The following is a 19,517-nucleotide window of genomic DNA, read 5'->3' as shown; positions in this document are numbered from 1 at the left end:
AAAACAGAGAAATTTACTCACCGGGGAGTTATCTCATGTTTGCAATGCAGCGGAGTATTTGAAAAAAGCCTCGATGTGATTGAACTTCCTCCTGGCACGTACTGCACCTCATCAGTAGCAAAGAAAAACTAAACACGAGGTGGATGCACAGAGGGGATGCAGGCCGAAGTCACGAACTGGAACCATCTCTCACCCTCTCTCTCTTTCCACCCCTGATGTGTGTGCCAACTTTGCCGCCTCTGTTCCACCCCCAACCCCCTACCCTTCGGTGAGATTCAATGGTAGTAAAAGTAGCGTAGTACAACCCCACTGGTACAATGACGTTCGAGTGTCTGTGGCATTTGTGTGCATGTACACGCTGTGTTGTCCTGATTCATCCCCCTATCAGGATTGACCAATCACCCGCGGCCTATTCTCTATCCCAAATGGAATATATGTATTTATCTGGGGTGGCTGATTAATGCGGGATGTTTAATTAATTCGGGAATGCAACATGTAATTTCCGTTCCACGCCCGAATATTTCACCCAGCCTCGTTCGGATCAATTGTATACGTGAGAGAGAAAGGGATTTGCACCCCCGAAGGGCGCACCACACGAGTCATCGACATCCCGAGAGCACCGAGGCTGGAATGACCCGGGCGTCGCGACGCCAGCGCCGTCGGCCTCCCCTTCCCCAGGTCGGCACCCTTTTTTTTCGGTATGACCCACTCGGGTGGGGATCTCTGAACACGAGGGGGTGGGGGGCTCAGTTTGAGGGGAGAGGGTAAAAAATATTTTTCAATATTCAGGGAATTTATGAAAATAATAGGAACTCGAAATTGTTCATCATATATTTTATTCATGAATAATCAAAAATACATAACTTTCCATCCTCTGGCATTCCATCAATGTCCGACTCAATTGAGCTGTCAAGATACAAGTATTACACATAATTATTATCCTCTGGACGTCTTATCAAATCTTCATCTCTACTGGGTCGTTAATTAATGCTCGTTAAATAATGGGATAACCAGGACTCGTACATTATATACAGTTCTTACGAGTTAATAAATTTCTCTGGTACTCTGAATACATCGAATAGCTGTGATGCATCACAAATATGTTCTCGATTAATTTTATTTCATTGTTTCTATTTGTTGTCATTTATCGCGATCAGTTTCCAACGCATTTCTGCCAGGCAAGTCCTCCACAGAATATAGAGACAATAAAATAGACGATTACGATCAGAACAGCTCCAACAATAGCGTAGATTTTTATGTTTTTCCAGAATAGAGATCGTGCCAAGTTTCTGCTTGTTTTTCGAAACGTTACGGACTGCAAAATAAGTCGATTGTTAATTTATTCGAGTAATTATGTGGTAGGATAAAATGTAGAATTGCGACGTACACTAGCACTCAAATTTTCAGTCTTATTTACTAGCAGCTCCAGTCGCTCTCCTCTCATTGCGATGTTATCGATATTTCTGACCATAATGTCCTTTAATTCATCCAATTCTCCATGTACTTTCGATAGAGTATCGATGTCCTTCGACTCACTGTAATGTCTCTGAAGAGGAAAAATAATTATTCAATACTATTCAAATTTTCCTCATTCCCACTGTTATTACCATTTCGTTGGCTAATACCCTTGAGAATTCAGTGTTCATCGCGTAGGCCAGGGCGGTCTGTGCACCAGATCCGTAGGTTGCTTGGAATCTCCTCTTGATCTCATTGAGAAACAAAAATGCTCTCGATCTTTGAAAGTCCTGGGAGAAAATATAGATAATAAAAGGATTCGTTATATTTTTCCAATCGTCAGACAGTTCTTCATAATTATTCTCACGTCATCGGAGATGCACATGTAGATGATTCTGTCCTCGTTGATGTAGTGAAAAAGATAAGGCCCTTGGGAGTACGTGAGTTTGTCATTCTGTGGTGGTATTTTTGACAGAATTTGTTCAGTTACTTCCTCGAAATTCCCTGAACATGATGCGTACTTGGCAAGTATTGTAGCATCACGTGCAACTACACTGTACAGCAATGGCATCTTGATATCTGAAATACTTTCACATTAAATATCAGTAACTTAAAAAAATCCTGGTGAGCTCAGAATTTTTTATGAAACAATAGGTTCATCAGGTGATTCTAACCACTCCATCGAGAACAATTCGAACAAATATGACAGCTGCTACCTGTTGTTGTAGGAATGAATGAAAAATCGGAGTAACAATGTAGAGTAGAAGATTACAGGTGGAATAATTAATGAATCAGAGCGATAAAATATTATCGAGAATCAAAAAATCAAGTGACTCACCCGAACAATAGAATGAGGCGTATTAATCCGTTGACTTTTTCAGCGTTAATTTGTTGATGTTACTTGACTCTTTTTATGGCAATGAGGTGCCTTTTGTCACTTCACATGCATACAATTATCGTCTTGATTAATTACTATCAGGAATGTGTTTCGTTGAACTCGTGTAATTTAGAGTGAAACGTCAAAACAGAGTCAATGCGTACAAATCTATTCTTGTTCTGTTGCTTTATGATTAGACCAACAACGAGTAGTTTGTACCCATCATTTAATTCACATGGTCGAAGACAGATGTCTCTGAATTTGCCGCTCCACATAATCCGCGGTATTTACTTTTTAAATTTTCATAATTTTATGACGTGTCACAATCACTCGCAGAACTATAAAAATAATTAAAATATTCGACATTCAATCATCAGAAATTATTTTTATTAATTGCGAATTCGGGATTGATCAATAAATCTCCACGAACTCCATTTATTCATAGGAGTCACGAGAATATTTAAATAAATTCCTCTGTTAATGTATTTATCTATCTCTCACCTGAATCTTGTGATTCAGTACGTGACGTTATATTTCGTGTTGTTTTTGGGGAACCGATTTGAAACCACAAAGTGAAGTGAAGTGATATTTTTTACACTGGAGCATTCACCTCCAGCCGATGCCAGTGGAAATAAAACCCTGACAATTCAACTGAGTGACGTAATTCAAGTGTCCAAAGAGAAGTGGTACACGGTATAGTGCAGGGATTTATCGTGGGGGGGAAAAACAGAGTGCGGATGGCCTCGAGGTGGGATCTTCTCAAACTCCAGCGTATACTGCGTTCAGTCCCTCGCTCTCTCGTAATGAAGAGTAATAAAACATAGACTCACGTACATACCTGAAAAAAAAAAGAAATAATAAAATCGATCGACACCCACATAATGTTCGGGAGATCAAAATTTGGATCAGGTCGTGGTTACAGTTTCAACACATCAAAAAATCCATTCGGCCGAAGACGTCATCGCAACTGGATATTCGTGAACCGCCGAAAACACAGACATCATCATGAGACCAAACCCGAGGAGGAGGGCAGGTAAGTGCCTATAGTACTTCAGATGTTTTTGGGTATATTTCCTGTTAGCCGGGGGCTATGAAGCTGCATTGATAATTTGAGATCCTTTTGGGTCGATTTCGGTGTCTCCTGGAGTCATGAAGCTCAAAAGTCCCCTACCAAGACGCGGAACGTACAAGTAAGCAGTTTATTCCCCTCGGTACGATAGATTGTCTGTGTTTTTTTTTTCTCTTCTCCATCCGCATATCATTTGCCCAGTGTGAAAGACGATGCTGAGAACAGGGGGAACTAGAGGAGGGAATAAAATTCTCGAGGTACGTGGGTGTACGTGAAAATACTGAGTACAGGGAGGGGGAAAGGGGACATGACAATAAGGGTGCAGAAAGTGTGATGGTCAGTTGCAGCTGTTTGTCCCCCCTCTGTGTACGGTATTACGCACGTGCCCCATTTGCGTTAGTCTTGAGGCATAAGAGAAAGAGAGAAGAAAAAAATGTTTGACTTTTATTAGACCCTATTAACTCTGATAGAATCAAATAATGTACTGAAGACTAGCAGTTGATGGTTTTATTTCGATCATGTCGTTCTACTCGAATCTAACTCCCGAAGAAATGACGAGAATTCAGCCTTTCATCAGGGCCAAATGGTAGTGATAATCCCGTTATCGTGGCATTTTGGATTTTATTATTCGGGGGATGTTTTTGGAGTATTGTTCAAGCTCTGGTGTTTGTTCTAGTGTTATCATGACAAGGGACTCACCACCTGTCGAGTCCATCTCAGCGATTCATGACATTTCCGAGGAACGACCCAGACATCTGGAGATTTCAACGACTTCAGGTAAATCCAAGGATGCTGACATGACAGACGCCATTGAACTCCAGACCAAGGAGCCAACGAAAAATGGGCACAACGGTGTTAATCATCAATTCAAGGATTATCATCAGGATAAGGACAATGAATGTTGTGTCAAGTGTGTATACTTTGCTCAACAATGCTGCGAGTGTGTGATAGTCTGAGTCGCTCCTTGCACTCCCCCGGGACCAGAATTTTATATTTTAAAATATATGTAACGTATTTTTTCTAGTATGAGAATTGTATTTATTTATAGTGAAAGCGACGAATCTTCCATTGCTCTCAATCCTCTGAATCTTTGGAATTCCATTGATTTTGGAAATGAGGTTAAGAATTTATGCCTCGAGGGGAATTGGCTAATTGGGGGCCGAAATGAGGCGCCACTTGCTCCTGTCAATTCGTTGTTATTACCACTATTTTTTAGAGGTCAATGTCACGAATATCGCACAGTATCATCGCTGGAGGATTACAGAGGAGTTTATTAGGGACCAATAAAGTGATTTTTATGCGAGAACCTTAATATTTTCAATGGAATTATTATTGTAGATTACTAACGCCTCCTCAGTACAATTTATTTCATTATAATTTACGCTCCATCACCTGCTTTTTAAAACTCAATGTTGCCATTCGATAATAAATCTGTTCAATAACATCAATTGTTGAATTCTATCGGCACTGAAAAAATTTTACCCTTCCCACTTGGCGATAAAAAAAAACCCGTGAATAAATCGAATTAATTATTTTACAAATATCTATCTATTTGGTAAAAATAGAACAAGTGATTTGAAATACAAAAGGGCCTTTTTGTCGCTCGTCAATTTCTATGAAATTTTATTTAACTATTTTGGAGGTTTGAATTTGGCGCGGTTTTTGGTTGACGCGTACGCTGTCAGAGTGTCGAGTGAGAATTGACGCAAGAATGTCAAGTGTCAGTGTGGTGAGGTTGATACTGTTAGAGAACAATTGATCCATTACCCATCGATTATTTATCATTCAGCGCATGTAGCAGCTGTCACGTCCACGCTTGCACGTACCTGAGGCTCATCGCAATGATAAAAACAACATCATCATCAAGACAGTCCAAAAAATCGTAACCAATATTCCGGGAATTAATAAACACCATGGCACAACTCCAATCCTCCACCGATGATCTCCCAAAGAGTTTCTTATCAGCAATGAGAACACTCTTCCGAATAATGGATGACCAGAATTCGGGTTACGTCAAGTACTCGGACATTGAGGAGCGTTGGCAGGACGATGGTACCCAGGGTTTGCCAAGGGGTGTCCTCGAGAGTTTGAAGAAGATAACACCACCCAACGGTCTGCTGTCCTTCGACAGATTCTGCGCTGGACTGAAGATGTGCCTTTTGCAAATAAAAAATGAGAGCGATATGAAGGAGAAACCCCGGGAGAGTGTCCAGCCAAACAGGCCCCCATCAGCTCCATTTTTGACAGGAGATGGCCAAACCAAGACCACCTGGACATCCCCCAATACAGCTGCCATACGTCCCAACAACGCCAATGCCATTTCACAGCAGAGAACACTGAGCATGCCTCAATTAATCCCAGGGAAAAAAGAACCGCCTAATAATTCTTATCATTATCACAATCATCATCACCATTACGGAGCCAACGATAATCCAACGAATAGCAATCAAATTCCATTAGAGAGTATCGATGCTAGGAGCAATCAGGAGGTGAAAGTGATAAAGCCATTTGGACCACCTAAACCCCCAAGGACTGGAGCTGCCAATTTCGATAAATCAGAAATCAGAACTGCTCTTCAGAATTGGCAGATGGGACTGATGATGAGTGATGGTGACAAGTGCATTGATAAACCTAGACAAATGGTGCCAAATGCTAGTAATTATGCTGTAGATTCTAGGAGCTTGAGCTCGTTGAGGCCTCAGAGGATTCTTGGAGATGGAAAGGCTGGAGAGATATTGAATAATGAGATTGGCATTCCTTTGAAAAAAAATACAGTACGCAGGAGAGAGCCTAGGAGACACACTCTGCAGAATGGCATCGATTATAATTTGGTAATTGATAATAAGTCTGTTATTTTATTGAATGTTTCTTACGGAATTTAATAACTCAGGTGAAGAGAATGAAACAAATCGAACAAGAGAGAGATGTTCTCCTGCAAGGTCTTGCAGCAGTCGACAAGGCGAGGGAGTGGTATTTGAAGCAGATTTCAGTGACTCAGGAGAAAATCAGGCACCTAGGAAACATGGGATCCCACGTGGTACTTTATAATGATTTTTTTCCCTCAATTTCCCAGAAATAAATAAATTCTCCCAACAGGAGCAGTGGACAGAGGCCCAGCAGGAGCGCCTGGAGTTGCAGAGAGCTCGTGTTCTGGAAGTAAATCGACACTTGGCAGCTCTGATAACGAGTTGGGAACGTGGTGGACTGCCAATGCACATGAACCTCGCCTTCCTCAGCACTCCAAGCTCAACCCAATTAAGTCAAGACATGATGGCACGCTTGAAGCAGCAGAATCGTAGATTAACCGAAGTAATTTATCCCATTTTTCAATTTTTCTATCCACAATCTGTACTAATAATAGAATTGATAACGACGTATTGCAGGAAGTGAGTAAGAAGGGGCACAAAATAGTTCTCCTCGAGCAGGAGAAGGAGAATTTAATGCGGGAGTTGTACAGTCGTCAATCAGGATTGATTCAGTCTCGTCGATCGACGATGATCCACGAGCAGCACGATCAGACGTTCATGTAAGGTATCTATTTACTTGTTCCACACTTCAATCATACTTTGACATTATATATTAATATTTTCAGAATCTAGGAAGCCATGACAAATGACTCATCCAGATTATTCCACAACAATTAGCATTCCAAGTAATCGACTGGTAAGACACAGGGTAAAATCGGTTATTATAAGTCCTCTGGCTTTATAATCCGTCCAATAACTCATTAAATATTGTAACTAAATCATTTTTACTGTCTTCGTTGATTATAAATTATTGAACTAATAAAGAGAGTGTAAAATGCAGAATAGAATTATTTTCGAATGTGGATTACAAGAAATAGTGGTACATTATCGCGGCTCGTGTTTCGTTAGCTGAATTAATTTGTTATCAACTGGCCATGCCGTTGGTTTCATTACTTAGTATTTCTCCATTATCACCCGAGAAGGGAAAAACGTTAGAAATGTATGGACACACATAGATACCCCGTCTTCTCTCATATCTACTGTGACCAGTTCAACTCTGATAAGATCCAACTTCCTCTGTCCCCACGCGTTCAGAAATCGTTTCACCATGTACTCGTGGTATCAATTTTAAACAATGTCCCCTTCACGTCTCCTCCCCCTCCCCCGATGGTCAAATAAATTTGAAAAACGAGAAATCCAATTTTCTCGACATCTCAGAGACAAAAAATGAATAAAATAAGAGAGTCTGGAGTTGATTTAAAATACCACGACAGGAAGAAAGAGAAAAAAAAAAAGAGGCGGAGCCGCAAGTGCAATGGCTTGAAGCCCCGCGCACATGCACGAATCCCAGACCACAGAGGTTTCTTTTGTATTTTAGTTCGTCACAGCTGACTCTTTCAACATACAAGCTACCCCACGCGCTCGTCTTCATTCGCTCATTCATTCCCTCATAGTCACACAAATCGTGTCGTGAAAATCTCGTGAAAGGCCCATCGCTAAAATTTCAAGTGCACGCGGGCATTTCTGTAACACCGATCGACCGTTCGCCGGAGAAAAAATCAAATTTTCCAGTTAAAAATTACCAAAAAGAAGAGATAATCATGGGAAAGTTCTTACTGTGCATTATCCTCATCATCGCAATGGGTAAGTTCTCTCACTTTGAATTTCTTTCTGCAATTATTTAAATTTCTCTCGCGGGAAATTTCTCCGATTATTCGTAATGCGCGCGACAGCTTTCCCATATTTTTATAAATAATAAATAAAATGAGTGCTCTAGATGCTGGATGAAGTACCCCAGGGGTACTTAAATCCTTATCTGTGCGCGCTATATATATTTAATGAGTGGGAAGTAGTTGTCGAGTGCATCCGGTGATTCTTGGTATGCAATCACCCCCTGCCCGATGATAAATTCGATGATAATCGATACTGAATTTTAATCAGGAGTGCTCGTGGAGGGCTGTGATCTCGATCAGATGAGACATGGGTGTAGGATTTTTAATAATCAATGCAGCTGCGGGTACGGCTGCAAGGCAGAGTACAGATACGACTCGAATGAGTCCTGTAAAATGGCCCTAAAAGGTAACAATTTCAAATAATCGATCGATGATCGATTTAATCAATCATTTTATCTCAACTTTAGGTCGCCGTCACGATATTTGCAGTCGTCAGCGGCCCTGTCTTCATGACGGCTCGTGTCTTCAAATTTCTCAAGAGCCAGGGTACAAGTGTCAATGCGAGGGCACTGGATATTACGGCGCACGCTGTGAAAGACGTAATCATCAATTTTCTATTGCCACCGATGCAAAAATCCTACGGGAATATCTATTGGAAAATAAATCAAACTCCAATAAAATTCTCCGGCGGATGATTTTCTCGGATTTCTTCAATTTCTGTGTCAATATTTAATGATAAACAATTTCTATTCACAGCGTGTCCTGGACCAAATGGTCTGAAATTCCGTGGACCATTCCCATACGAGTGCGTCGTTATCTGAATTCCATAGAATCAACTCGAATAAATCTACTCTGCATGTTTTTTTTTTCTCAACTCCACTTACTTCGTTATTATCAGAAAGAATGAATTTTTTCCCACTGATACTGTACATAAAACAATAAATGAAATTAAACGATATCTTAATCATTGAGAGAAACGATTGAGAGATTTTATTATTGCTTGCAAGGTTTATTCATCAATAATTTTACAGCGTTTTTTTTTCTCGTTTTTTTTTGGTTTCTTTTCTCGTTATGGTTTCATCGAATGGGCTCCGATGCAAGCACACTTGGTATCCGCGAACGCCTCAATTAATCAAGTGTGATTACCCCTCCCCCTCACTATCACACTATTACAATTAATGCCATGCTTACCTCTGTCGTTTCATTATTGTTTCCATATTTTGTTTACTAAAAACGTAAACGGCAAACATATTAGAAAATTGCCATTATGATTTTTCCATTAATTTCCCGGTAATTTTTACGGGTATCACTTCCTCTCTTCCCGCTATTATATTTTTCTTCTGGTTTTCAACTTGAATTCATTATACTAATTTGATTCACTCGTTTTTTTTTTAACACGTGACTGCATGAGGAACTTAACAACGTATTTATATATTCATATATAATATATTATCTAGAACAAACTGGTGGCCAGTTTTCACTTGTTCTTCAATGGTTTTAATTTTCATTTTAATTCAATTACTTCTTTCGTTTTACACATTTTTTTTTTCGAATCATCTTGATAAACAGGCAATGCGGTGTAATACGCGCATTTAGTTTGAAATTTATTTGTGATACGTATTGTTTACATTTGTTCTCCACTATCCGGCGTCACGCTGCAAATTTACGGGAATATTTTCATTTCTCTCGTACTTGATTTTCCCTCTGTATTATCACATACACACGCGCATTCATACGCACTTTCATCCACATTTGCTCAGATAACAGTAAAATGATCCGTTTGTTTTTCATTCTCATGTACATATTTTCTCAAATTTTCGCTCAGGCAATGTTGAAATTTTTGTGATCCGGCACCTCAATGGGTTGTTAGAGAGCCGCGGGGTTTTGTTCATTATTTGTTTGTCACGCATTTATCTCTTCACTTTACGTTAACTTAATTTACCACAATTTTCCTTCCGCTAATAAAAAAAGATTGTTATTTACGTGATAAACCGAAGAAAAAAAAATTAATGGATGGATACATGTAAATCAATCGATAATAATTGTACAATTAACTAATGAGAGAAAAACAATTCGATGGAAGGCGCCGTTTCTTCGATCTCAGGTTGACGGAAATTAATAAAATGAAAAGTCTGTCGAGAAAACGCGCTTCTAAATAAATAACACATTATTTTCTTATTCATCATGATGTAAAAGTGTGCCGTTATCGCGGATTTATTAAAGTATGGCTCGTTGTTCTCGTTGACAAATATCAAATACCCAATTCGCCATTTACTAACGCACTGTCTAACGTTTCCCTACTCGTCCCGATTTCGATTTAAACAATAAGTCTTGATTTGGCAAACGTTTACAATCTTAATCTCGGCATCAACGTGGACTAAAAATAATAATTACTTCAACGACGGATGGGATAGCCTCCATTTCAATCATTGATGTTGAGTCTCACTTCCTCTATTCCTCGATGCATCCAGCAAAACGTTGGGCGCGTTCTTGAGTGAATCCACGTGTGCCGTCTGGACCTTTGGGCTGCCTGATAACAGTCAATTTGGGGCCTGCATCTTCCAGGGAAACAGTGCGAAGTCGGCTGATCAGGCGTTCAGGTCGTTGTTGTACAGATTCCCCACTGTAAAAATTTTAATAACAAATGGCATTTAAGGGAATGCAACTGTTAGGATTTCTTCCACAAAAATATCAACACACACCTCAGTCGTGTCACATTACAAGCCGATGATTTTCCATTCCTCTGATTAGTAACAAGAACGAATTCAACTCTATCACCAGGCTGTAGTGTTGCATTATCCTTAACTTCAGTCATATGAAAGAAAAGTTTCTTTCCCTCGTCAACCTCGTATGCAAGAAAGCCAAAGGCTGCCTTAATGGCGTCAACAGTTGCAATTCTCTTCTTTCTAACAGCAACGATATTGCAAGCATGGCCCTCCGCGTCGATTTGAAACTGCACAGGATCGTTGATCTGCAGCAATTCACGTTTGTTCAACAATCCCATTATTCCAAATTCGTATTCAGGTGCGTTGTCATCGTCATTGATCGATTGTAATTTAATCAGGCCAGCGTACTCCTGCTGATCAGGATTCGCACTGCGAAGAGGCCTCACAACAATTCCTTCGATCACTTCACTGACAGCTGCAGCACGTGGTATTGTTCCACGAGCAACAGCACGCACTGATTCAGCTGCTATACATCCACCAGTACTTCGACCATTTCCTGTATTCACTGTACACTCTATTTCAGCTCCAAGCTCTAAATTGCCCGCATCACCATCAAAAGTGCTACAACGAGGAAAAATTATTCTCATTATTGCTCAAGTTTCAATCATCTCCTCTTTCATCGCGAATTTGACTCACCTAAAGTGAAAAAATATTTCTTTCTCATGATTAACAGTCTCAATGAAGCCAAAACCATCTTTGAGAGCTGCAATAAAACCCTGATAAATTTGACCCACCGATTTGTCACTTCCATTCTGTGGTTTTTCAACAGGCGGATTCAGCAGCGAGATATCGACTGCCACCAATTCCTTATTTCTCTTCACCTGACAGATACTGAATTTAACCTGGCAATTGATCAAGTGAAAATTCATGAATCTATTGTTTATTGTGAAATTGACATTAATTTCTCTTTAAATTTCTACCTTTTCATTCAATTTAGGGACACTCTTAGGATCGCAATCCTTGGCAAAGAAAATAATGCTCTTTTGCGTGCCATCTTTATCAGCGTACCCGATTAATCCAGGCTCCATGCCATTGACATCTTGAATGATGCTCCCAAGTACATCGCTCTCAGTAACAGTCTCAAACTGAACAGTACCAGGAGGCAAGTGTTTGAGCCTGATGGCACTGTGACGCATATTACCGAAGAATGTCGGTGCATCCTGTAAATAATAAACCATTGAATTCCTCCGAGAGCCCCTAAATCCCCAAATAATAACTCAAAAAATATAATTTACTGACACAGAGTCCCACTTGAATGACCGTAAACTCCACCTCATCCCCGACACTTATTTCTCGATCAATGTCAAGTACTTCATTGAAATGGAAAAAAAGTCTGGTATCTCGGTCGACGCATCTAATAAAGCCAAATCCATCCTTGAGAGCTGCAATAACCCCCTGCTCACGTCTCTCCCCGGAGACAGCGAATGATTCTGGCAATAGTGATATTTCAGTGGCCCTTTTCAATTGATCCCTGGTATCAGTAGCTATTAAGAATTGCACCCAATCGCCGTGCCTGAATAAGACCATTCACAAATATTAAAGCCCAATCATCCACCCCAAGATTAAAGATAGAAAATAAATCAATTACTTGAGAGTAAAATCGCCCTTCTGATCCTTATCCCCAAATGGCACTTCAACTTCGGAATAATCTGGCGCTCTATAGCGTATACGACCAGGCAGTGGATCGTTCTGATGACGTGCAGCATTTCCCCTCTCCAGTGGCTTCAACACTTGTCCCTTCATTATTTCATTATTAACTTCCTCAAATACTATCGAACCCGGTGGTAATTTCGTTATATTGCACGCAACTTCTTTTCCATTGCGTGTTTGAATGATAAATTCAACGTCATCACCCAATTTCAACTCCTCTTTAACTGTTTTAGCTTCACTGAAGTGAAAAAATATCTCTTTAACGACATCAGCCCGCTCGATAAATCCAAAGCTCTCTTTCATCGAGCATACAACACCACGATAACGAACTGGATGGGCTGGATTCTCAGATCGCACGTGACATGCACCCAAATTTCCCCGTTGATTAGTCGCTATTTGAAAGGATACTTTATCACCAGCTCGTAAAGTAACATTTCCCTCGACATCGTCTTTGGTATATGGGAGAAAGAAACATTCTCCACGATTCTCATAGCTAATTCGTCCCTGAGAATCACCACTAGCTGGCAATTCAGTTGTTACATTACCAGTGACTCTCTCCTCACTTAGCACAACTTCAGGTGCTATTTTATTAACGATACTTGCTATTGGCTTTCCAGTTCTACGATCGTACGTCATCTCAAACTCAACGGGATCACCTATTTTGAGGTGCTCGATTGTACCACTGAATTGGCTAAAGTGGAAAAACAATCGTGCCTGTCTCTCGCAGCACTGGATAAATCCGTAAGAATGCTGTGAAAGAAACCAATGCCTTCAGTAAAATACTCCACTCCCTTATCACGACATGAATTATATCACGGATTAAACAGATACATTACCAGTAATTTTTCGATGATACCGGCTTCACGTGGCCCCTGGTTAGCAGACTGATCTTGATAAGATGAATTATTGGTGACTGTTTCTGGTGTGTATTGCGTATTATTTTCCATACCGAGGGGACGATTTGGGTATCTGGTACTGCTTGTACCATTGCGTGGTGACATTGATGGTGCATAAGAGGTGTACGATATTTTTCCACTGTCTGGTGGTGAGCCCATGTAGCCATGGACATCACCACCATAACTCGTACCATTGCGGTAATGACTGTTTGTTGACTGAGTACCACCGACAATGCTCTTGGTCGGTATTGACATTGACTTATAGTCGAGAATAGCTGGGTCAGAGTTCATGATTGGCGGCTGGAAACTCTTCCACTGAGGATTGTTCGACATTTTTATTCAATTCTTCAATTAAAATTTTCCACTCCTATCTTTCAATTCTTCTTTATTAGTTTATTATTTATCTTTTTTTCTTTTTATTAATTTTTTTTTTATCCCTTTTTCGTAGTTTTCTCTATCTCTTTGGCGAAGGCAGGCTCGCTCCCGTCTCCTGCCTATCGCGTGCACTTGATCGCACAATATATTTCCTTCTTTTTTTTGTTTTACTTATAATTAGAAATTTTTTAGTCTTTTCAATAGTATTTAAGTGTTAACATAGATATCACAGAATGGTTCTTGGTACCTTAAATCGTTCGTTTCCCTTTTTTTTTTAAACTTCTTTCTGCTTTTTATTCTGCTTTTTAATTTTTCACCTTCTCCTTTTGAATTCAATTATTAGGACGTTACAAGAACTTGATTTTTTTTATTTATTGATGAACGAGGGACTTCGAGGGGGGCCGTTTGGGGGATTTTATTCTCTCCTCCTTTGTGGTTGTCGGTTTGACACAGAAACAAAATATTTGGCACTCGTTTGTAATAATTGGAGTGTCCTTTGGATTGAATAGTTAATTGAATTTTTCCCTTCTCATTAAGTGATGAAGAGCAGTATAGCATCAGCCATAATTACAATCACTGATTTTACCCGATCCCGCCACTTTTTTAAATTTTTTTATTCAAATTATGTTGGCTCAACGAACCAACGTACATACAAACGAACAAATTAATGTAAACTGTTATGTTTTAGTTTCTTTAATACTCAATTTAACGAATGGAAAAATTATAGCACAGTTCACTTGAGTTGGACACACAGTTACGCGTTTACTTGATTTTCAATTAAAAATTTATTTTACTTCGTTATTTCTCGACAGTTGATCCATCAATACAGGCTCCTCGAGGAAAACTATTATCTTCGTATTAACTTCCACATTAGTCATACTCCGTTGATTATTATTTCTTTCTCATTCATGTAAAAAAGAATTTCAAACGAAAAAAAAAACAGTTTGTAAATTTTTTTTTTGAATGTTATCTTGAATTTATTGTTAGAGGATAATTGTTGGCATGAAAATCCTCAGATGTCTTCAATGCGTGCTGAGTGTGGTTGTGTCGTTACGATAAACTTTGTTTTTTTAATAGTCGTTATAATATTTTTTGCGTTTCTTTTTGTTCTTCAGCTTTTTCTTTAATGTGGAATTTACAGTGAGCGTTGGTTTCAAAAATTGTCCTAAACTAACAATTACACAAGCTGAAAATAAAAGAACACAGTATTTGTTTATGAAAATTATCGAGATGATGGGATTTATCAGTAGGCATATGACTGCGAGTTGTTTTCATTGAATTATTGAGGACAAAAAGAAAGCGATAGAGGGTAGGTTATGATGTTACTCTGGTTTTTGTCAGGTTTCTTCCGCTTCTTCACTGACACATTCGTAAACTAGACGTGCGTGAATGCCAATGATTAATTTCCCATACCCCGATATCAATCCGAACTTAAATAATCACACCCCAGAGACCAATCCCCCAGCATATGTACAGAAATTCCGCGGATTTTAGTCAACAATAAATAATCAACCGTTATAATTCCCTGTTTTTTCGCCCATTTGTCATCTACATGTAGTGGTACATATGTACTATACATTGAGTTCATCAGCAGTCGGCAGTTTTAGTTTATTCTACATTTTTTTTCCGTGACACGATTCGGATTTTCTGTCACTCCTACTCCAGGGAAAATCCTTTTTATTCGCTCGAGGGATTCAACGAGTTTTATGCTAATTCGGGATGGATTATTCGTGTACAAAACTCGCAGCCAGATTATTATAAAAGGGTTTATTAAACTTACCACGACACAGCACAGCACTGACGACATGCCGCCATGTTGAATGTCAACACTTACGGATTTTCATGTTCATACAGCTGCGTCCACGTCCCCATCAAATGCACCCCAACCTTCACTCCATTTGCTCCAAAATTCCAGGAGTTGCCAAAAGAAAAAACTATTCTATTCCCCTCCACCTTCACCATTCACCCCATAACATTTCCCCCCTTCAAAATAAATTATTCTAATTAATTAAACAATAAAATACCTCCACCTGCAATGTCCCCTTGACCAGCTCCATCTAAAATATTCCATTTTCAAATGAAAAATATTCATAACTGAGAAAAAATGACAATTCGAATTTTCCGCGAGGAAATTTATAAATGTTCATAAATCGGAACCGGAAGTTGTTTAAATCCATCGCAACTTGTGAATCCGTAATAAACAATGCGAAAGCAAAGCCACATGTTATTCCATAAATCTGGATGACTCCAAATTAAATGATTGTAATAGCAATTATTTAATTCATAAACAAACGATGAAGTTCATTACCGATTCTGTGAGTCGTTGTGCAAGACTGGGAAGTCTCTCGGAGTTGGAAAAATTTCCAGAGGCTATTTTCGAGACACCTCTGCTCGTGCTGTATACAAGGGTATAGTTCATTTATTTTTTCGACATTTTTTAGTGAAAAAATGTACAATTTCCTAATATAAAATTATAATTGTAGAGAGGGAGTGTACCGCACCTGACGAAAGATGTCTTTAAAATGTTGACAGACGAGCAGCACATGTTGTCTGTTAGTTTACCAACGACATTAACAATGGTTGAAGCTGTTAAACAATCTGACTCGTTCAGTGAGTTCGTTGGTATGAAAGTAAGTGTGTAATCAACAGGGATTGACAGTAATACCGATTGTTCGAATTGTTCAATAATTTTCCCAGGAATACCCGACAATATTGACAATTCAGGACTCCTCCGAGGTGTCTCCTCATGGACACCAGAAACATATTACAACAGCGATCTGGACGAAGCATGGACATCACCCCGTATCTCCAGACATTTACATGGATATTGTAGAGGCATTCAAACCTGATATCTACGTAGGCCTATGCGATGGGGATAGCAACGAGAAAACGAATGAGAAAAAAATAATGAAAGTCGTAGACAGGAGTAAACGACAGTTCGAAAAATGTCTGGAGAGACACAAGAGTTCAGAAATTCTGAAGAAGACTTGCCTCCTGGGGGCAGTTGAGGGAGGATATGATTTGAGGGCTCGTGAAGTATCGGCTAATTTTCTGAGGGAGAAAAATCTTGAGGGGTACGTCATCGACGGGCTTCACGTCAATGGACCCGAAGTCCAGAACATTTCGTTTGAGACAATCAAGGAAGTTGTGCAACACACATTGGCTTTACTCCCCCCTGAGAAATTGAAGGTGTCCATGGGCTCCTGGAGTCCCCATGTGATTCTGGAGCTCATCGATTCTGGAGTGGATGTTTTCGATTCGTCATACCCTTACGTGATGACTGAAAATTTCAAGGCACTCACATTCATGTGTGACTCGCACAACCATGGAGACGATTACAAAACTGAATTGGCCATTTCCGTGGCAGATAAATGCTACGTGGATGATTTCTCCCCTATATGCAACGAGTGCCAGTGCTTGACCTGTCGAAATCACTCCAGGGCGTACCTCAATCATCTCCACAATACCAAAGAACTTCTCTGCTCTGTTCTCCTTATGATCCACAACACACACGTATATCTGGAGTTCTTCAAGGCGATTCGAGAGAATATAAAAAACGGGAAGTTTAAAGAATTCAAACACCGGTTTTTAAACCAATTCTCGTGACATTGGAAAATATTTTTGAGCTGAATAAATCATCGATACATTGACATTATCCTGGTAAGAAATTCGGATCGAGATAATTATAGGAAGAGGAGTCGTCGAAATTCTGAGGGTAATAATCTGTGTCATAACTCCTGGAGCATTCTGGTGGACGAATATCCGCGAGTCTGTGCATGGGAGTGTGGATGGGATTGACAGCTTCCATCTGGGCTACAGCACAGTCTCCACAGAGGTCAACGTCAGGGCACTCGGTGCAGTGCCAACGAGTCCCCTTCAAAGGCTCCTCGTTGCAGATCGAGCACTTATAACCGAAGTGTTGATACAGTGGCCCTTGCTCCTCCTTTTCTGCTTTTATTCTTTTGAGCAGTTGAATTTGTCGTAAATCTGACGTTTCTTCTGCACTGGTACTGGCACATGCATCATCCTCCTGTAAAATTATTTATAATATCTCCATTTAATTGCGAGAATAAAATATAGTTTATAAATGAATGAATTAATTGAATGTGTTGCAGCTACCGAATCTTCTGTTGTGATCGAGGGATGGGATCTCGTCTCCTCTCTCTCTTCATAATCATTGTCCTGATGGGGGAAGAATGTCGATCTTCTAAATAATCCTTTGAGATTGCGATGATGAACACCTTTTTTAAAATCAGTCTTAACCTTCGGCCCTCGCCCTGGAATCGGCAGGCCAGCTTTCAGAAGCTTTATGAAATATTTCTGCACTCGACTGGAAACTTGTTTAGGTGTTCGATTACCCAAGGCGTTTGCTATTTTAGTCCATCTCTTCATCTCGACCTCCTCCGGAGGATATTCCACTAATAATTCCTCCAGTCGACGCTGCTCTTCAGCAGTCCACAATTGATTAAAAGTCTCAGGTTTACTCTCATCGAATGCTCGACCACGAACGAGAATCTTAAAAATTCGATTACAACAAGAAACAGGTAAAGGGGAAATCTTATTCTTGTCTTTATATTTTTTGAATTATATTTACCTTTCCATCGTCTGGCTCCGGCTTAACTTGCAGCTGTGGAATAACATTTCCATGTCTTGTTTGTGGTTTTATTCGAGAGTCTGGCCCAGTGATATTATACGCACTCCAATCTATGTATGGAATATCTGGAATTTTATGACGCCCTGGTAATTCCGGGAGATTACCATTTTGCAACTCTGAAACGAACGATATCGGGTCTTGCATTGCTTTTGCTCGGTACGAGAGCAATGTGTCCAGGTCGCGAATTGCCTGGGCCCTTTGAGCCTCCAACATCACAATTGTTTGCAACAATGACATGTAGTCTTTGTTGCCTTTTAATGCGAGATGATCGGACTCGAAGTAAAATTCACGGTTGTCGTCCTCGGATTCCATACTTTTATTGTTATTCTCTCATTTACAATTGTGAGAGCCAACGAGGATTGACTAAAGTAAAGGCTCAGTTCTGGGGGTTTGACTAACCCCAACGGCATCGTAGTACTGCATCCCAAGAAAGGGAGCGCGCTACGCTACTGTAGATAACTGTAGAACCTCAAACCTCTACTTTAGTCAATTGCCTTTTTCAATGATCGAGCATGCTGGTATTCCCGGGAAGTTTAAATTTTTCGGGTGGGCAAATGATGAAGATTGTCACAGAATTTCAGTTCATGCAGTGCATAAATAAATTTATTTAGTGCCATTACTGTTCGATGTAATACGTACAAAACAAGTGCATTGAGTGATTTTTGTATAGTGCAGCATGTGTTTTTCCTAATATTAAATAGTATCATATCGTGATTTAATTGTGCTCATGGATATTCTATAATGAATCTTCAAAAAAAATATGATATCGTTTTCGACTACTTAGTGAAATCTATGAGCCATTTTTTAGGTGGCAAACTAATCTCTAGGGAGTCGTGCAAGACAAGTGCAGACACCTTCATTCATGACAGCAATCCATAAACTGCTTCTTGGACCTGAAAAAATGTAAAAAGTTGGGTTTTATAGAATGTTCAAGATTATTGAAAAATAATATAATCGAAATTTAATAATTGTAAATAGAAGAGCACCTAAAGTATGGCTCCAACTGGATCGAGTACTTCGGCCTATACCGACACCGGATCCTGAGCCCCTACCAGACCCTGCGCCCGCTCCGCTACCCGAACCACGACCTGATCCACTGCCGGCACCAGCTCCACTTCCTGAGCCGCTACCGGCTCCGGCACCACGTCCTGCGCCAGATCCACTGCCCGAACCACG

At 39.9% G+C, this 19,517-nt stretch overlaps 7 protein-coding genes across 9 annotated transcripts; 4 read left to right on the top strand and 3 right to left on the bottom strand.

The window, feature by feature from the left end:
• Positions 1-826: 826 nt before the first annotated feature.
• Positions 827-2,557, bottom strand: Vamp7 (Vesicle-associated membrane protein 7). Of its 2 annotated transcripts, none has more exons than XM_011317010.1 (5): positions 2,294-2,557; positions 1,823-2,042; positions 1,608-1,745; positions 1,388-1,546; positions 827-1,315 (listed from the first exon to the last, which is right to left on the bottom strand). In XM_011317010.1, the coding sequence occupies exons 2-5, from the start codon at positions 2,024-2,026 to the stop codon at positions 1,154-1,156; spliced, it is 663 nt and encodes a 220-aa protein (XP_011315312.1). In that variant the 5' UTR covers positions 2,027-2,042; positions 2,294-2,557; the 3' UTR covers positions 827-1,153. The 2 variants fall into 2 exon arrangements, with proteins under 2 accessions (XP_011315312.1, XP_011315314.1); XM_011317012.1 differs by having other exon boundaries at positions 1,823-2,034.
• Positions 2,558-2,763: 206 nt separating this feature from the next.
• Positions 2,764-4,849, top strand: LOC105274131 (uncharacterized). Of its 2 annotated transcripts, none has more exons than XM_011317013.1 (2): positions 2,764-3,365; positions 4,078-4,849. In XM_011317013.1, exons 1-2 carry the CDS (start codon positions 3,214-3,216, stop codon positions 4,355-4,357), a joined length of 432 nt encoding a protein of 143 aa, XP_011315315.1. In that variant the 5' UTR covers positions 2,764-3,213; the 3' UTR covers positions 4,358-4,849. The 2 variants fall into 2 exon arrangements, with proteins under 2 accessions (XP_011315315.1, XP_011315316.1); XM_011317014.1 differs by lacking the exon at positions 2,764-3,365 and adding an exon at positions 3,387-3,522.
• A 223-nt stretch (positions 4,850-5,072) lies between these two features.
• LOC105274132 (suppressor APC domain-containing protein 2) lies at positions 5,073-7,707 on the top strand. The gene is made up of 5 exons (XM_011317015.1): positions 5,073-6,232; positions 6,292-6,438; positions 6,498-6,710; positions 6,785-6,932; positions 6,994-7,707. Exons 1-4 carry the CDS (start codon positions 5,315-5,317, stop codon positions 6,929-6,931), a joined length of 1,425 nt encoding a protein of 474 aa, XP_011315317.1. The 5' UTR covers positions 5,073-5,314; the 3' UTR covers position 6,932; positions 6,994-7,707.
• On the top strand, positions 7,050-10,046 carry LOC105274133 (multiple epidermal growth factor-like domains protein 6). Its single transcript, XM_011317016.1, has 5 exons — positions 7,050-7,064; positions 7,746-8,011; positions 8,309-8,446; positions 8,508-8,639; positions 8,797-10,046. Exons 2-5 carry the CDS (start codon positions 7,969-7,971, stop codon positions 8,859-8,861), a joined length of 378 nt encoding a protein of 125 aa, XP_011315318.1. The 5' UTR covers positions 7,050-7,064; positions 7,746-7,968; the 3' UTR covers positions 8,862-10,046.
• Positions 9,563-15,694, bottom strand: Unr (cold shock domain-containing Unr). The gene is made up of 8 exons (XM_011317017.1): positions 15,468-15,694; positions 13,253-14,873; positions 12,355-13,166; positions 12,006-12,279; positions 11,687-11,926; positions 11,403-11,608; positions 10,743-11,327; positions 9,563-10,663 (listed from the first exon to the last, which is right to left on the bottom strand). The coding sequence occupies exons 2-8, from the start codon at positions 13,643-13,645 to the stop codon at positions 10,492-10,494; spliced, it is 2,682 nt and encodes an 893-aa protein (XP_011315319.1). The 5' UTR covers positions 13,646-14,873; positions 15,468-15,694; the 3' UTR covers positions 9,563-10,491.
• Positions 15,695-15,814: 120 nt separating this feature from the next.
• Positions 15,815-17,337, top strand: LOC105274135 (queuine tRNA-ribosyltransferase subunit QTRTD1 homolog). The gene is made up of 3 exons (XM_011317018.1): positions 15,815-16,095; positions 16,171-16,317; positions 16,385-17,337. The coding sequence occupies exons 1-3, from the start codon at positions 15,982-15,984 to the stop codon at positions 17,291-17,293; spliced, it is 1,170 nt and encodes a 389-aa protein (XP_011315320.1). The 5' UTR covers positions 15,815-15,981; the 3' UTR covers positions 17,294-17,337.
• Atac1 (Ada2a-containing complex component 1) lies at positions 17,285-19,511 on the bottom strand. Its single transcript, XM_011317020.1, has 4 exons — positions 19,328-19,511; positions 18,282-19,234; positions 17,807-18,202; positions 17,285-17,717 (listed from the first exon to the last, which is right to left on the bottom strand). Exons 2-4 carry the CDS (start codon positions 18,651-18,653, stop codon positions 17,340-17,342), a joined length of 1,146 nt encoding a protein of 381 aa, XP_011315322.1. The 5' UTR covers positions 18,654-19,234; positions 19,328-19,511; the 3' UTR covers positions 17,285-17,339.
• Positions 19,512-19,517: the final 6 nt, after the last annotated feature.

Source organism: Fopius arisanus, unplaced genomic scaffold (genome assembly GCF_000806365.1).
Source record: "Fopius arisanus strain USDA-PBARC FA_bdor unplaced genomic scaffold, ASM80636v1 scaffold00009, whole genome shotgun sequence".
Classification (NCBI taxonomy): domain Eukaryota; kingdom Metazoa; phylum Arthropoda; class Insecta; order Hymenoptera; family Braconidae; genus Fopius; species Fopius arisanus.
The sequence above is the reverse complement of the archived record's forward strand: the minus strand, read 5'-3'. Positions and strand labels throughout refer to the sequence as shown.

Bases quoted from the DNA above. Each gene is read 5' to 3' on its own strand.
- Vamp7 (XM_011317010.1), bottom strand. From the start codon at position 2,026: ATGCCATTGCTGTACAGTGTAGTTGCACGTGATGCTACAATACTTGCC. The intron at 1,746-1,822 runs GTGAGAATAATT...ATTTTCTCCCAG, and splicing joins ACATGTGCATCTCCGATGAC to GACTTTCAAAGATCGAGAGC. The intron at 1,316-1,387 runs GTACGTCGCAAT...CTTATTTTGCAG, and splicing joins CTGAAAATTTGAGTGCTAGT to TCCGTAACGTTTCGAAAAAC.
- LOC105274131 (XM_011317013.1), top strand. From the start codon at position 3,214: ATGTTCGGGAGATCAAAATTTGGATCAGGTCGTGGTTACAGTTTCAAC. The intron at 3,366-4,077 runs GTAAGTGCCTAT...TGTTTGTTCTAG, and splicing joins AAACCCGAGGAGGAGGGCAG to TGTTATCATGACAAGGGACT.
- LOC105274132 (XM_011317015.1), top strand. From the start codon at position 5,315: ATGGCACAACTCCAATCCTCCACCGATGATCTCCCAAAGAGTTTCTTA. The intron at 6,233-6,291 runs GTAATTGATAAT...TTAATAACTCAG, and splicing joins ATGGCATCGATTATAATTTG to GTGAAGAGAATGAAACAAAT. The intron at 6,439-6,497 runs GTACTTTATAAT...TTCTCCCAACAG, and splicing joins GAAACATGGGATCCCACGTG to GAGCAGTGGACAGAGGCCCA.
- LOC105274133 (XM_011317016.1), top strand. From the start codon at position 7,969: ATGGGAAAGTTCTTACTGTGCATTATCCTCATCATCGCAATGG. The intron at 8,012-8,308 runs GTAAGTTCTCTC...AATTTTAATCAG, and splicing joins TATCCTCATCATCGCAATGG to GAGTGCTCGTGGAGGGCTGT. The intron at 8,640-8,796 runs GTAATCATCAAT...TTCTATTCACAG, and splicing joins CGGCGCACGCTGTGAAAGAC to CGTGTCCTGGACCAAATGGT.
- Unr (XM_011317017.1), bottom strand. From the start codon at position 13,645: ATGTCGAACAATCCTCAGTGGAAGAGTTTCCAGCCGCCAATCATGAAC. The intron at 13,167-13,252 runs GTAATGTATCTG...TTTCTTTCACAG, and splicing joins GTATCATCGAAAAATTACTG to CATTCTTACGGATTTATCCA. The intron at 10,664-10,742 runs GTGTGTGTTGAT...AAATTTTTACAG, and splicing joins TGTAATGTGACACGACTGAG to TGGGGAATCTGTACAACAAC.
- LOC105274135 (XM_011317018.1), top strand. From the start codon at position 15,982: ATGAAGTTCATTACCGATTCTGTGAGTCGTTGTGCAAGACTGGGAAGT. The intron at 16,096-16,170 runs GTATAGTTCATT...TTATAATTGTAG, and splicing joins TGCTCGTGCTGTATACAAGG to AGAGGGAGTGTACCGCACCT. The intron at 16,318-16,384 runs GTAAGTGTGTAA...TAATTTTCCCAG, and splicing joins GTGAGTTCGTTGGTATGAAA to GAATACCCGACAATATTGAC.
- Atac1 (XM_011317020.1), bottom strand. From the start codon at position 18,653: ATGGAATCCGAGGACGACAACCGTGAATTTTACTTCGAGTCCGATCAT. The intron at 18,203-18,281 runs GTAAATATAATT...CGAATTTTTAAG, and splicing joins CGGAGCCAGACGATGGAAAG to ATTCTCGTTCGTGGTCGAGC. The intron at 17,718-17,806 runs GTAGCTGCAACA...ATAATTTTACAG, and splicing joins CGATCACAACAGAAGATTCG to GAGGATGATGCATGTGCCAG.